Raw genomic sequence first — 16191 nt, 5'->3', positions numbered from 1 at the left:
AAATAAGTAAGGACAAAAATTAAAACTTGTAAAAGGATTATTTATATGCATATTGCGTAAAAAATAGCAAAGTTCGTTCAACATTAATACTTTGATAGATAGATCTTAGAATAACATATATGAATAAATAAATATGTTGTATAATATAGTTTATTAATTAAAATATGTATAATACCTATGTATAAGGACAAAATAGTAAAATATCTTCGTGTGAATAATATAATGGTATACCGTATACCTACGATAAAGTAGATATCTAAAAATGTTTAAAAAAAAATAAGAAAAAGAAGATACACAAATAGTAAACGATATGAAATATAGAATTATTCATTAAAAATATGTGAAGATTTAATGGGTGAAGTATTAATTTATTTTTGAAGAAATAATGGTATCTTAAAACAAAAAAAATAGGATATTCCGGTGTTAATGGGTTTCCGACGTAGGTAATTATTTATATGAAAATCCATTAATTTAACAAAAATGATATTCCAATTACATATTATAACTTACTAACTAACCACAAACGGAATAATAAATTACTAAACTAAAACTTTATCTTTTAATATTTTTAATTACGACAATACTTTTTTCACATTATATATATACATTTTTTTTTTTAAATGCACTAACCTATAACAAAATCTTGATAAATAATAACTCACATATATGGGTGACTGTATGAGAGATAATGATGGATATATTAGAAAAGCACTTTTAGTTGTTATTGAAAAAAATACCTAAATATAATATTATATCACTGAAAAACTATCAATTATCATAATAATTAATAATATAGTAATAGTCACGGAAAAAAATTCACCCGTCAAAAAAAGCCTCTAGTTTGCTGTTTTTAGTTAATATATTTTATATAATATCATGTAGCTTCAGATAATTTTACAAACCACTTAACGAATTAAAATTTTTTTTGTAAATATAACTTGGATATTAAAAAAAGATAGGTAGTGAGTACCGGTCCGCGATAATTTGTGTTAATTTTGAAAGCGGTAAGTTGGGTCCCGGCTATAAACCATCGGCGCAAGTGCGCAACTAGGTCTAAAATATTAAAAACTTAAAACTTAAATATTTTATATTTATACAATCTACTTCTGTGAATAATTCTGTTACAATAATACGTCATATTAAATATTATATGTAATACATAGTGGTACACCACCCAAACACTAATTAAAATTTGTTAAATGCTTATTATTTAAGTTTTTACCTAAAACATAATATTTATACGTACTTACTAAAATTTTTTCTGGACTCAATTTTTTAATTATTTATACCGTATATTGTCAAATTTTACATACTATATTTATAGCAAACTGATTTTTTTAAATTATTTATTATACTATATATTATTTATTTAGAACATAGGTAATATTATAAAAACCACATCTTAAATTGTACATTTTTTTCCGGAACTCAATTTATCGAGATAAGGTTTTTTGGGACCTAATTTACCAATCCCGGCTTTACTGTACAAAAGTTATCTAATATTCTAATGTATAGTCGTACCTATTACTGCTATAGTTGTGATAAATTTCAAAAATTTGCATAATATTGTATATATAGGTACATTGTAAAACGATTTGAACGATTACACTAAAAGTAATTTATTTTACTTATGCAGGTATTATGGTAGGATGATATATTTTTTTTCGAAAATATTGCTTTTATTATGTTATTAATACTTAATCATTAAAGTAAATAGTAATATATAATTATACCATATTATATATCAATTTAAATAACTCAAAGTTTCAAAATGTAATAACATAATATTTTTATAAATACCGTAAAAGTGTAAAAATAGGTTTAAATAAATCAAAAATATCATTGCATATAGTGAAAATGAATAATAATATAATAGACGTAGAAGTTTCCACGAATAATGTTTTTAAATCATAATAAAATAACTAACATCGTTATTTAAATTTATCGATTAAATTAGTAATTTGGATCAAATTTGAACTTAAAATAATAAAATGTCTATAAAAAAATAATCGCCTTTTTATATTTTTTAGATGTTATAGTTCAGTATGGTATGAAGCACTGTTTACATGTTATGAAGAATTGAATTTTTAGTTGTATATTTATTCAACATTTAAATAAAATGAACCTTTTATGAATTTTTAACTATAAAAATAATTGACAATTTTGTCAAAATTCTTTATCAAATGCACATAATAAAAAAATATGCTGAGAAATGTTTAGTCTTTACCCCCCCCCCTCCAAGTATCAATTAGATCTTATATTGCTACTAGAACCCACCCACATTTTTTGAAAATCTAAGTATTTTACTATATTGTTGACTATTTATCGTGTTTATAGATATAAAAAATAACACATCATTATAAAATCAATACTTTCATTACTCAGGTCAGAATATAAAAATGTTAATCTATTCAAAAAGAACTTATAGATAAATTCGTATAACGATGTAGGTTGTAAATTGTATCCCAAACAAGCCAATATGTCGATATTTATAATTTATATCAAAAATTGAGTAATAAAATGCAATTTATTGAAAGGCACCTTAGCGTCTAATATATTTACTAGAACGACATTTTACTATTTCAGTAAGAGTAATCAAAATTAATACATTGTGATTAAGAAATATTATTTTATTGTTCAATAATTCTATGACTCTTGGGCATTTATTTTCACGAGGTTTTCCGTGGTGTTTTTTACCATTTACTACTATATCTATCATACGCGTGTTGCCGCGTTCACAATTTGGTGGCCGAGGGTGCACAACAATTTTTTAAATCGTGAAACCTATTTTTTTGTAGACGTGAAGAAACATTTATTTTTATGTTACAGGATTAAAAAATTACAAAATATAAAACAAATAATCAAAATCTATAGGTAGGTATAAGGTATTGCAGGGTACACACCGCATAGCTTTTTTTTTATCTGGGAATGATTTTGTTGATGGCACAGTCCATCGGGGGGAGTGCCCACCCTGTCTCTTCCGTAAACACGCCTATGATCTATGTATATTATATAAGTATGTAGGTAGTATTTTTTTCTGCACAGTAGTTATTATTGAATGTAAGAAAACAAAATTCAAAACCTATTACAATCATATCAGTGTACATAATACACATTATATAATGCAGGTATGTTATACAAGGTGATTATTTTAAAAGTATACACTTGTTATCTCAAAAAGTACCTGTTTGAAAATATTTTATTACATAATTTGAAGATTTTTGATTATTATAATACATAGCAAATCTATTTAATAACGATGAGTTAAAACTGGTAACTATAATTATTATAAGTTTAAATGAACGAAAAAAATTGATGACTAAAATGTTGTACGAGTTACCACTGTGCACTTCAACACTACTCCACTCGTCTAAATTTTAAATATGTATAATAGTAGTTAATAGTTATAAGTACTAAGTTATAATAAATATTGAAAATATTATTTTGTAATAAACTAATGACTATAACGATTTTTTTTAAGAAAAATTAAATCTTTCAAAAACGCTAACATTTTTTATGAAACTAGTCTAACATTTTTTTTTAAATTTAAAATTCTTTAAAAGACTCACCTTAAATTACGACATCATTGTTAGTAACTGTATAAACTGTTGAACTGTTCATACAAAAAATAAAATTCCTTATAATGTCTTTAAAAAAGAAAAGTATGTATATTGTTTTAGGCCGATAAATAATTTTAAGTCGTAAATAATAGTCAAATCTGTATACATTATTATTGTACCTTTATATATTACACATCATGTTCCAATAAAATAAATATTGAACAACTTCAAACAACAGATAACCGTCGACAATGGCTACTGGTTATATTTTGTGGGTGGTCTAACAATTGACAAGACAAAAAGTCTCGTAAAATAAATTTATGAGGGCGTATTATTATAATTTATTACAGTTACTGAATAGGGGTCTGTTGTTTAACAAATGAGCCAGTTTGAAAGCCCCTAAAACTATAGCATGATGACTGATGATTATAAACGTCCACGTAAAACTAATACTGTGATGTAATAGTCGATAAAAAGGGAGTTTGTAATTTGCACCAAATTAAAGAAAAGTAATTTGCATGACTGTATGTAATTGAAAGTAGTATTTGTAATTTGCACCACCCTCGGGTAGTCGAAAATAGAATTTGTAATTTGCACCAAAATGATTATTTATTTGTTCGATTATCGAATATTCGATTTTTAAATACTCGATTATTGCTCGATATCCTCGTTGACGTCAAGACTAGATGGACACGAATGACAATAATAATTTTTCGGAATTTTTCGCCTTATGTGGCACCTAATATTAATTTGAATTATAAATTCAAGTTACTTTGGACCAGTTTAATAATAAATTGATTTCAAGAACTTCATTCATTGAATTAGTTTCATACAAATACAAAAACCGTGTAAGTATTAAAACAGTGAAGTATAATAGCAATTAATATGTACCTACCTAAGTTTAATTTTTTTTAATAATAAATTATTATTTCCAGATTATTCCACCTTCATTTAACCACGAAATATAAAATGCTAACAAAATAATCAACTATCAACTTTTTTTTATATTCATAATTATACGAGTTTATATAAACTTACAACAATATGTGTATAAGCTCAGCTATTTTATAAATAAAAACTAAGCTAAATTTATAATAGGATATAGAAACTTGTAAGTTGGTACTATCGAGATACTATTAAAAAATTAATCAATTTTAATTTTGGTGCAAATTAAAATTCCTATTTCTTACTATCTGAGGATGGTGCAAATTACATATCCTTATTTTTGTGCAAATTCACTACAGCCGATAAAAAAAGTATCAAACAGTATAAAGTTTCCGTAGCTTATGAAGTCATGAGTCATCAACATTTACACATTCCACCTTTTACCTTACAGTTTTACCTAAGTCAATTGATTTTTAGACTTGGTGTTGATCAATATATGCATATTAATTTTTTAATGATGTGTGTGGTATTTTTTTAGAGTGTCATCAGTCATCACTCATCGTCCTTTGAATCAGTAAAAATGTTTCAATCTTCAACTTCGAGGGTAGTTTTTAAAGAAGGACAAAAGAAAAAATTAAAACAAATGGAAAAACAGAATTATTTAGCCTACGCCAATTTATGATACGTAAAATAACAATATATCCTCAAATGATATTTGTTATTTAGTTGCGTAGTTCAAAAATATTATTCGTAAAATTTTACATACCTAGCTGCTATACCTATTGTAGATTTTCTATTATAATTTGGTGGATTATATTTTAAAAGTTCATAGTATAATATACTGTATAAATATATGGTAATGACTAATGACTTAAAATTAAGTAAAAATATATTTTCAAAATATTTAATACTTATTTTTCATAATTATGAGTAATATATTATGTATATATAGCAAGTTTTTTTGCTTTGGATTATTGGTTATGACATTTATCATATAACTAATCACCAAAAATTAAAGATGAAAAAGCAATGGACAAAATGATAAAATATCCGCTAATGTTCTATTTAGTATTTATATTTATCCTGTTCTTACGTATATATATTACAGTTTTATTGCATGACATACATTTTTATTAATTATACGTTATAAACTTATAACTTATAAATTATAATCAGTTCGTTACGGAAGTTACGATAGCTAGTATAGATAATAGGTAGGTTAATAATATTGTTTTGATGACCTGTAATAACAAACACATATTTTAATACTTGATAAACTTCCTACTACCGGTTGTTTACAGCATATGTTTTTAATAACAACTGCATGCACGTATAATACTGATATATACAATATACATAATGGGTCCATTTTATTATAGAATATAGATAATATTTGTTAATTGAACATTTGATAACTCATAATCCTCGACATTTAAAGAAAAAATAATCCCCATTAAACTTATGTTGCATGCTTGTAAACTTTTAACTCTCTATAATTTTATAGTTTTATTCATCTCTTAAAACTTTATATTATTTAGAGTCCAGTCCACTGACCACTATATAATTGTTGGTTAAAATTAAGAAGTCTTCTAAGTCTTTGAAAATACGAAAACACGTATATGTGTTCGGGGTTCCTTCAATTATTAAATATTCATAATTACTTCATTGTTTTAATAAAAAATACAAATATAACTTTCAAATTAATTATGTAGGTATATGTAGATAATAAAAATAGATTAATAAAATATCTAGGCGCATTTACTTGCGTAAAATTGTGCACTTATTGGTTTTTCGCAGAAAACGACACTTTGACAGTGTATAATATTATGATTAGTTTTTAGTTATACAAAAAAATTAATCGAATTGACAAGAAATCCTATAAATTAAAAAAATATAGATTTGACTAGGAAGGTCTGAAAAATTGTTTTATTTAAAGTTATTTTGTCGATTATAAGTTTTAATATATACTTAATATAATATAGTTTAATAATACAAATATGCAGCTGATTAATTCCATTTTTATACTCGATGAATGGTAGAATTAACGTGAGTAAATTACTAGTCTAAAACCATATATGTTTTCTGTTAATTCTTCTTATTTTTAATTCTAAGCGCTTTAATATATAATAGCCAAAAGGGATAATTAGCTGACTGTGTTGAAAAAAAGTGTTCACCCATCCCAGTATACTATTGGAACATTTAATACGCTTAAGGCGTTAAAAAACGTTTTTATAATAGTCCACCCTCTGCACTTAATATTGTTGTACGACCATCTGCATGAATGCACGAAACTGAATATATAGTAGTTAAATATATGTAGTATCTAATTAATGGGTAGTTAAACATTTATTAAAATTGTGGGTATGGTAAAAAAAATCTATAATAGTAGCAATAGATTTTATATCATGTAAGCGATAATTACAGTGGTGAAGAAAATAATAAATTATCAATTTATTATCTTTATGTATACTATATGTATACTTGTAATAAAATACTTAAACAGTGCATATTTATATGCGAAGGTGTAAATGTGTAATATCAGAAAAATACATAAGTAAAATAAATAATTAACATGCTTATTATAATGGTACTTTTTAAACTAGATTATCCATTTTGTTTGTTACTACAGATCACCACACTTATTGAGTAATGCCTAGTATATTTTTTTTGTGATCGATTTCATTAGGTACTAGATAGATGCTGTATCAAATGTATCATATAGGTTAAAAAAAAACAGTAATAATAACATTTTAATAGCTGTTGACTTGTAAAATGGTTAAAATGCTAAAATGCTTAAATGCTTATCACTGTTTAAAATGGACTTTATAAATATTAGAATTGAACTCTACGGGTGAATCTCTAAAGTGTAACACTATATAAATACTTGCCCATCTAAAAATACTAGCTCAGTGAATCGCGTACTTACGAAAGTTAAAATGACTTCTTCAAATTCTTCAGGTGATACACAAAATCAATAACTTTAACATAACATATACTAACATAGTAGTTATAAATACTACATATACATATACTGTGTGATTCTTTTATCGAATAGCACTCATTATTTCAATATCTATTAACGTTTTTAAAAATTTGTTTCTACTTAATTCCTAGTCGAAATAAAACAACATTTAAAACAAAAAAGTTATATTTTTATCGTTATAATTTTTTAGGTTTTTACATTTTATAATAAATATATACATTTTTAATTTCATATTCTGAAGCAGAATATTTTTCTGAGTATTCTGTTACATAAAACTCAAAATTCGGACAAGTAGTTTTTGAGTTGAATTATAACTTATAAGTTTTTAAAGTTTAGATAATCGGAGTAGCAGAACAACAATTTGCAAACGATAACTGCACTTTGCTAGTTGCAAACTACTCGTCCGAATTTGTACTTTTAGGTAAAATATTCTACTTTAGAAAATAAAATAAAAAATGTATATTGTCATACCAAAAAGTAAAAAATTATAACGATAAAAAATTTTTTTATAGATTTTAAAATAAAGAGTGTTTATTATTTAACATTGTTAATATTCCATTATTATACCCATTAGGTTTTCGAGCGGCCGTATTGCAGTTGACCGTTACGGCTGACAAATCAAAAAACATAGCCATCGCTGTAAAACGTATACAGCAAGCAAAGTCGAATGGTTGCACACTAGCCGTATTACCAGAATGTTTCACTACACCATACGATAATGGTAAAATTGAATAAAAAATAATGTTACTCACTACTCAGATATTATTTAAATTCTGAATGAAGTTATATTTTAACCATAAATTGTGTACAGTTATAAGACATTTACCTACATATATTAAATTACAAATACACTTCATTTTGAATATATTGGTTAATAGATTTTTAATAATGTTTACTTATTTTTTAAACACATGTTCATATAATGTTATAAATCTATGTATTTCTCTATTCAATAGTTAAATCTGTAGAAAATGTGTACCTACTTAAAACAGCTGAAAGTATAACAACACATATAAAATTGAATTTTAAAATTTACACTAATTATATTAAAAAAAAAAAGTGAAAATGTGAAATAGATAGATACGACTACGTGTATAAATATTTATCTTATGTATATAGAACTTATAGAATATAGATGTATAATTATTGAAATATAATAATTATAATATGTCAACCAAAACATTTATATAGGTACCTACTTAAAAATTAAAGTTTTTCATAAATATTTATGAACTATAGTTATTAAACGAAAAAAGAATAAAAACAGTATAATATAAATAAATAATTTCTAATTAAACATTAATTTAAAATACCTATTTACATTCATTTATGTACTTATATATTATATTTAAGTACCTATCTAATATGTATATAATATGCAATAAAACTTATCATAATAAATTTACAATGTACTAAAATATTTTTTACTTAATTAAATTAATTGATTTAAATAGGTATACATATATAAATACGTAATAATATGAATATACCATTATAAAAACAAATTTACTTCAATTTAGATAAATAAACAAGTGATTTTTAGTCTAATCCCTTTATTATTATTTTTTTTAGCTCTGTTTAGAAAATACGCTGAAATAATTCCCGATGGTGAAACATGTAACGCTTTGTCACAAGCTGCCAAGTCGAATAAAATGTATGTTGTAGGTGGTTCAATCCCAGAGTTATGTGATGAAAAAGTCTACAATACGTGTACAGTTTGGGATCCGAATGGAAACCTAATAGCCAAACATAGAAAAGTATTATTAATATTTTAATTTATAATTATAAATACAGTGAAATCTTTGAATAGCGGGCATTCTTGATCACCGAAATTTCGTCCGCTATCCAAAGAAAGTAAATATTTGAAATTATTAAAGGGTAATTGAGATTAAAATAGGTTTACGCTAATTGGAGGGTTTTCCATTGAAAAGTAGTTAAAATTTCCCCGTTCCCAAAAAAGTCTGCTAATAGAATGCCAATTTGGGGATGTTTCTCTGTACTTACTTTATAATAATTATTATTATATGTTTCAACATTTATTTGAACGATTAAGCGTTAAACATTAAATACATTTAACATTTTTTTTTATTTCAATGTTTAAAGTTTATAAAAAGCTTAAAATGTAATAATTTTTCGAAAAAAAATATTTACAGGTGCATTTATTTGATGTAAATATCCCCGGTAGTACTTGCTTCAAAGAATCGAATGCTATGTCTCCAGGAAATACACTTAATACGTTCCAATTGGGCAAATTTAAGGTTGGACTAGGTATTTGTCATGACATGAGATTTTCGGAAATGGCAGCATTATATCAAAAACAAGGTTTGTCATTACTCATATTGTTAATTGCATATACGGAATAATACATATATAGCATTAATAATAAAAGAATATTATTAATAAATATATATGATTATTATTTAACGTTGTATAATTTTTTGGGTTTAAGGATGTGATTTGTTGATATATCCTGGTGCTTTTTGTACGGAGCTTGGACCACCACATTGGAGCTTATTAATTAGATTCAGAGCATTGGAAAATCAAACATTTGTAATTGCTGCTTCGCCGGCCAGGGACACTAAATCTAATTACGTAGCATGGGGACATTCAATGGTTGTGGATCCGTGGGGTAAAATTGTAGAAGAAGCTAATGAAAAGGATATGGACTTATATGTAGATCTTGGTAAATATGATTTGTATTATCTATCTTAAAGTCTTAAACAGATCTTTCTATTTGAAAATTAATTTTGTAATATATCTATTGTTATTATTAAAATCTTTAGATTTTACTCTTCGGGAAAACATTAAACGGCAAATACCCACTGGAAATCAGAGAAGAACTGACATATACGATACAATTGATATGAAAAATATAAAGTAATACCTATTACGTATTGACTGAGACCTATACATTTATACATAATCTAATTGTAATTGGAATTTTTGGAAATCGGAACACAATGGACATTATTTTAATCATATTTTAATATGAAATTTACTAGTATATTAGTACGAAAAAAAAATGTTAAAATTAATTTTTAAATTAAATAAAAGTAAATAGGTATCTATAGTATTTACACAATAAAAGTATCATAATAAATTATAATCAAACCTTCTATATTCTATTATTGTTTTCTAATATAATTTATAATACTAAACTATATATGTAATAGTATTATATTGTTATAAATATTATAATACACAATATATATGCACATAAAAATCTAAAATATTTATCATTAAATAACTACAAAAAATTGTAAAAGAATAGTTTAAACGAGTAGGCGATGAGTAATGCAATAAGTGATGACTTTATATTAATATACTGTATAGTATCTACTATATAAGTTAGACGTCTGATGTCTAAACTTTTCACTCTAACACATTACGTAATGTGTAGGCGTAAAACATCAAATCTTTAAATGCATGAACGATTCCAATGAATCACCTCACTTCCACAAACATATTATAAACATTATTATTATTATTATTAAACAAAATATTATATACAGGGTGATTCACTTTTATCGAAAAACTCTCATTATATCAAAATGTATTAATGTTGTTGAAAATGTTGTTTTTTTCAAATTTCCAGTCGCAATTATACAAAATTTAAAAAAAAATTATATTTTTTATCATTATGATATAATTTATTACTTTTTTGATTAATAACAAACATTTTTAATTTTATATTTTTCGGAGTATTTTGATTCATAATTTACGTTACATGTTTCATAAAGTGATTTTAAGTTATTTTTGTCTGTTTAAAAAATATCTTTTTCAATTTTATTTAAAACTACAATAAGTTTTATAGTATTATTCTATAAATCTTTATCTTATTATTAGAACTAGCATTTATAGGTACTCATATACAATCTGGCGGCATCCCGTCGGCCAAGCACGAGCGGTCAATCGCCACTGCCATCCAAGTATACATGATATCACACTATGGATTACTCTCGCTAAATTGTAAAATGTAAACTGTTGCAATCGAAGACTAAATTAAAATGTATAAATGATCCTCCTAATAGTCAAAATTGTTGTGAGGTTTATCAATTATATCAATGAAAACTTTTACCAAAAATAAAGAAAGCTTAGAAATATAGCTATAAAGATTAAATCCTGTCCCACACAACTTTACTTATGAGCTTGAACTGCTTGAAGTAATCCAGATTATAAGTTAGATACCGAGAAGCGATAAGCCGATAACCGATCGGAAAGTACATGAATCTTATCTCGCATAGTGCCAGACTATATATAAGACACGATAATACGCCGTGTATGTCATCTTAGTTGTATTCTGTACACCCGTCATCAAAAATTGTACTTACAAACTGATTTTTATTGTCCTGTACAATTTTGGATACAGACGAGTTGTCGCATATTTTAGAAATATATATATATAAATAATATGTATAATATCATTAAGCGAGTCTCCGCCACCCAAAATAAACTAAAATCCAAAACTAATTTGCGCTTTTGTACCTTAATATTGGGATAAAAACGCAAAAATAAATTGTGTTAACTGATACAATATTTTATCTGTTGCGTTATACATTTCAGTTTGAAACTTGACGCTTATTATAATTAATTCTCAAATGTATAGTATTTTTATATTTCAAAAAAAAAAACAATTTTATCGTATTTTACAAATTACAAATTTAAAAATAATTCCAGATTGGATTACTTAAAAACTGTGGGCTTTAAATTACAAGTTTAATTTTAAAATACCCATTATAATTATAGTTTTAAAATTTAAAATAACTCAAAATTCTAATTCTTATTTTGTTATTTTTTAACTCAGTTTAATATTACATTAAAATTTCAATTTATAATAACTATAATTTTGATAAAATACACTTGAATTTTATAAATTTTATTTGTGCAATTTGTACTTGTGTGTTGTCAAAAAGGTAATGTTTTTTGAGCTTATGGGCTACAATCACTAATTATTTAAGTAGGTTAGGCTTTAGCAGATTTAGGAACCTATCTAATATCTTATTCCTTTAGTAATTTTCATTTTATGAATATTTTATACACTATAAACGTTGTACATACTTTATATTATTTTTAAATCAATTAAATCTTTGAGGGCTATATGAAATATGAATCAAGAAAATATGCAGAAGAAAAAAAAATCTGGTATTGATATTTTCATGGAACGGTATAATATTATATTAAGGAAATTATTCAGTAGAGGAATGGCATTTGCAAGGATTTAAGTATTCTTGGAATGATATTTTTCTAAACAGTCTAATCTAAAATCTAAAAGTGGTAATACATTAATACCTATAACTAATAAATAATAATGTATCAACGTGCACCAGACGCTATAGTCCAGTAGCGTAATTGTGGTGGCAAGTCGAGTTTTGCCCCCTGACAATTTTTGAGGGATAAACGTATATATTTTAACCAGGGGGAGGGGTGTCAGGATTTTGGTAATAATAAATATATTATATTGGCCCCCCCCTAGATTTTTTCCCAGTTACGTAATTGTATTAGTCTACACGTATGTAGTTTGAGGTCTGAGTGGTCTAACTCTAACTGTTTAAGAACAAAATAATTAATTCAATTATAATATGAACAGAAGATAGATGAAATAGATTTATTTGTGTATATTTAATAGACTGTTTATAGGTATCTTAAGGCGATTGGAAGCAGTGTATTTATTTCACGTTTTAGACCTAAAAGCCTGACAAGATTGCGCATACTTAAAATGATCATATTTTAATTCTGTAAAAAGATTTGAGTTGATCGACCTTTTTTCTAGGTTATTGTGGAAATCGATTTTTGATATTTTTTTAAAAATTGTTTTTAAATCTTATTTGAGTTTCTAATTTGTTTTTAAATTTTTAAATTTACTTAAGTGTATTTTTTAAGAATGTTAAACAGTTATTCTAAAATTTACTTCCACAATAACCTAAGAAACACAACGACAAGTACAAATATTTTTACAGAATTAAAATACGATCATTTTGAGTTGACGTATTTTTGTCAGGCTTTTAGGTCTACATTGATTGAAATTAGTTTCCTCGTCGGAACAAAATATTTTATTTCATCAAATGTAAAGACTTGTGCATGCGCGTGCGGGCCATAAATTATTTAAAAAAGTTGTATGCTCGTAAAAACCCTGTTTTGATTCGGGTCCGTGCAATATGCCACGCGCAACGCTTATTACCGGTTGATCTGACAGTCAAAATGTTACGAACATACGATTATTTTTAATTTAATTTATTCTATGATAATGCCGTGTTGATTAAATTATAAATTGAATTTATTCAAGTGACAGTGTCAGAGCCAGTCAAAACGAATGGGGGGCATTTAACATTTCAAATGTTCTGTTCAATATTTTTAAATAATAATATGATTTATCCGCGTATAATGTATATTGAATTATTGCACACATAGTATCAATAGTTATCATGAATTATTGACTATTGACTTAATACAACGACTTTAGCATGTTTTATTTGCACATTAACACATTTTTTTTCTTCCTGTGGATAATTGTGATTGATTACAAATTTATTATTCAAGTCAGTTGAGTTTCTTATCACTGTTATCACCGGCGTTCTTGTCATTCGATGGGTGCGTGCATAATATTATGACTTTTTAATTACTTCAATATCATGAGTCTAAACTATAAATTAAATTATGATATTGTGGTGTTAGTCATTCAGTTATTATTCATAAAATCATTACAACCATAACCATATAACATTCATAACGGTAATTATAAAAAAAATAATGTGTTAGTATTAACGACTTATCGAAAATAAATCCAATATTAATATCGAATTATAGATAGAATTAACATTAGCTTACACTAGTAAATAGCGGGCGTTGCTCATAAATGTTTGCTGGTCGAAAATTATTGCAAAAGACAATCACATTATTTGCTCAATTCAGAATGGCTTCATCTAGTTCTTCGGGTAATTATTATAAAACAACACAAATTTCATTTCGTTATCGTGGATACTTATAATATAATATATTAACTTATTGTTTGTACCATGGTGTATTATGTTTGTTTTAGGTTTTCGAGTGGCCTTACTGCAGCTAACCGTCACGGCTGATAAGTCGAAAAATTTGGCTAACGCAGTGAATCGTGTACAAAAAGCAAAACTAAATGGCTGCACATTAGCCATATTACCTGAATGTTTTAACGCTCCATATAACACTGGTATGTATATCACTATATCAGATAGTTTGATGCTGAGTTAAATAAACATTACAAAACATTTGATAAATCAATTATAGTAAGCTAATGTTCCCTTAAACACAATTTGTGACACGTCACACATGATTGGTAAATCATTAAATTAAACAATATTTTGTGCAACCCAGTATAAGATCTAAATGGTAATGATTTTTATGATCCTAATTAATTAACATTTTATTTTATTTTTATTAATAATCTTTTTCTATTTAATCATATATAAATGCAATCATTTAACTAATACCTCGAATGCTGTGATTTTAATTTAATTTTATTGTTACTATCTTAGCTCTGTTCAAAGAATACTCTGAAGTTATTCCTGGTGGTGAAACATGTGAAGCTTTGTCTCAAGCTGCCAAATCAAATGAAATGTATATTGTAGGTGGTTCAATCCCAGAGATATATGATGGCAAAGTGTACAATACATGTACAGTTTGGGATCCAAATGGAAACCTGATAGCCAAACATAGAAAAGTACTATAAAAATTTTATATTACATAACCAAGAGGTACTTAAAAAAATAGTTATTAAAATATGAATTGGAGTCATAATTCCCTAAATAAATAACCTAAGTTCATAAAACCATGCCCTAGTTAAATATATTTATAATACTAATCATTTATTTTATTTTTATTGCAAAATAGATTAAGGCTTAAAATATTAAATATAATTTTGATTTATTAATATTAATTAGAAATCATCACAATTTCACTATACATGCTGCTACATAATATGTATTTAAAAATAATATATGTATATATAGGTGCATTTATTCGATATAAATATTCCTGGTGGAATTTGCTTCAAAGAATCCGATGCTCTAGCTGCAGGAAATACACTAAATACATTTCAATTAGGAAAATTTAAAATTGGACTAGGAATTTGTTATGATATACGATTTGCAGAAATGGCAACACTATACAGAAAACAAGGTTTGTTGCTTACTTAAATATTATATTCTAATTAGTATTATAATAGATTTTGGCTTTTAGGTTGTGATATGTTAATATACCCCAGTGCTTTTAATATGACAACTGGACCTTTACATTGGAGTCTATTAATTAGATGCCGAGCAGTAGATAATCAGGTATTTGTAGCTGTTGCTTCACCAGCTAGAGTTACTGATTCTAATTATGTGGCATGGGGTCATTCCATGATTGTGGATCCATGGGGTAAAATTTTAGAAGAAGCTACTGAAAAGGACATGGATTTGTATGCGGATCTCGGTAAATATTATTTTTATTTTATTGCTTAATCTTAAATTAAAAATTTTATTTAATTTATATAGATTTTGGTGATCGGGAAAAAATGAGACAGCAAATACCCACTGAAAATCAAAGAAGAACCGACTTGTATGATACAATTGATTTAAAAAATAAAGTTTGAGTTTCAAACATCCATAAAATATGGTACATTTTTTCTAAACCATAATAAGTTAATTAAATGTGATAAAGATTTAGATTGATTACACAATTAATAAATAAAAAAGATTAATAATATTATAATTTATAACTGTTATTGATTGGTTTTGCTTTTTTCATTTT

At 25.6% G+C, this 16191-nt stretch overlaps 2 protein-coding genes across 3 annotated transcripts; both read left to right on the top strand.

The window, feature by feature from the left end:
* The first annotated feature begins 7277 nt into the window (after positions 1 to 7277).
* On the top strand, positions 7278 to 10546 carry LOC132917726 (omega-amidase NIT2-like). Its single transcript, XM_060978606.1, has 6 exons — positions 7278 to 7403; positions 8003 to 8149; positions 9001 to 9185; positions 9582 to 9750; positions 9878 to 10111; positions 10212 to 10546. Exons 1-6 carry the CDS (start codon positions 7382 to 7384, stop codon positions 10307 to 10309), a joined length of 855 nt encoding a protein of 284 aa, XP_060834589.1. The 5' UTR covers positions 7278 to 7381; the 3' UTR covers positions 10310 to 10546.
* Positions 10547 to 13992: 3446 nt separating this feature from the next.
* Positions 13993 to 16152, top strand: LOC132917236 (omega-amidase NIT2-like). 2 transcript variants are annotated; one of them, XM_060977877.1, is made up of 7 exons: positions 13993 to 14157; positions 14233 to 14360; positions 14465 to 14611; positions 14937 to 15121; positions 15411 to 15579; positions 15640 to 15873; positions 15936 to 16152. In XM_060977877.1, exons 2-7 carry the CDS (start codon positions 14282 to 14284, stop codon positions 16031 to 16033), a joined length of 912 nt encoding a protein of 303 aa, XP_060833860.1. In that variant the 5' UTR covers positions 13993 to 14157; positions 14233 to 14281; the 3' UTR covers positions 16034 to 16152. The 2 variants fall into 2 exon arrangements, with proteins under 2 accessions (XP_060833860.1, XP_060833861.1); XM_060977878.1 differs by having other exon boundaries at positions 13993 to 14360.
* The last annotated feature ends 39 nt before the right edge of the window (positions 16153 to 16191 follow it).

The sequence above is a fragment of the Rhopalosiphum padi genome, chromosome 1, assembly GCF_020882245.1.
Source record: "Rhopalosiphum padi isolate XX-2018 chromosome 1, ASM2088224v1, whole genome shotgun sequence".
Taxonomy (NCBI): Eukaryota; Metazoa; Arthropoda; class Insecta; order Hemiptera; family Aphididae; genus Rhopalosiphum; species Rhopalosiphum padi.
Note: the sequence above shows the minus strand (reverse complement) of the source record. Positions and strands in the feature narration are given on the sequence as shown.

Coding starts and splice junctions, on each gene's coding strand:
- LOC132917236 (XM_060977877.1), top strand. CDS start 14,282: ATGTTTGCTGGTCGAAAATTATTGCAAAAGACAATCACATTATTTGCT. Junction 14,361..14,464: donor GGCTTCATCTAGTTCTTCGG/GTAATTATTATA, acceptor TGTTTGTTTTAG/GTTTTCGAGTGGCCTTACTG. Junction 14,612..14,936: donor TAACGCTCCATATAACACTG/GTATGTATATCA, acceptor TTACTATCTTAG/CTCTGTTCAAAGAATACTCT.
- LOC132917726 (XM_060978606.1), top strand. CDS start 7,382: ATGACTTCTTCAAATTCTTCAG. Junction 7,404..8,002: donor GACTTCTTCAAATTCTTCAG/GTGATACACAAA, acceptor TATACCCATTAG/GTTTTCGAGCGGCCGTATTG. Junction 9,751..9,877: donor AGCATTATATCAAAAACAAG/GTTTGTCATTAC, acceptor TTTGGGTTTAAG/GATGTGATTTGTTGATATAT.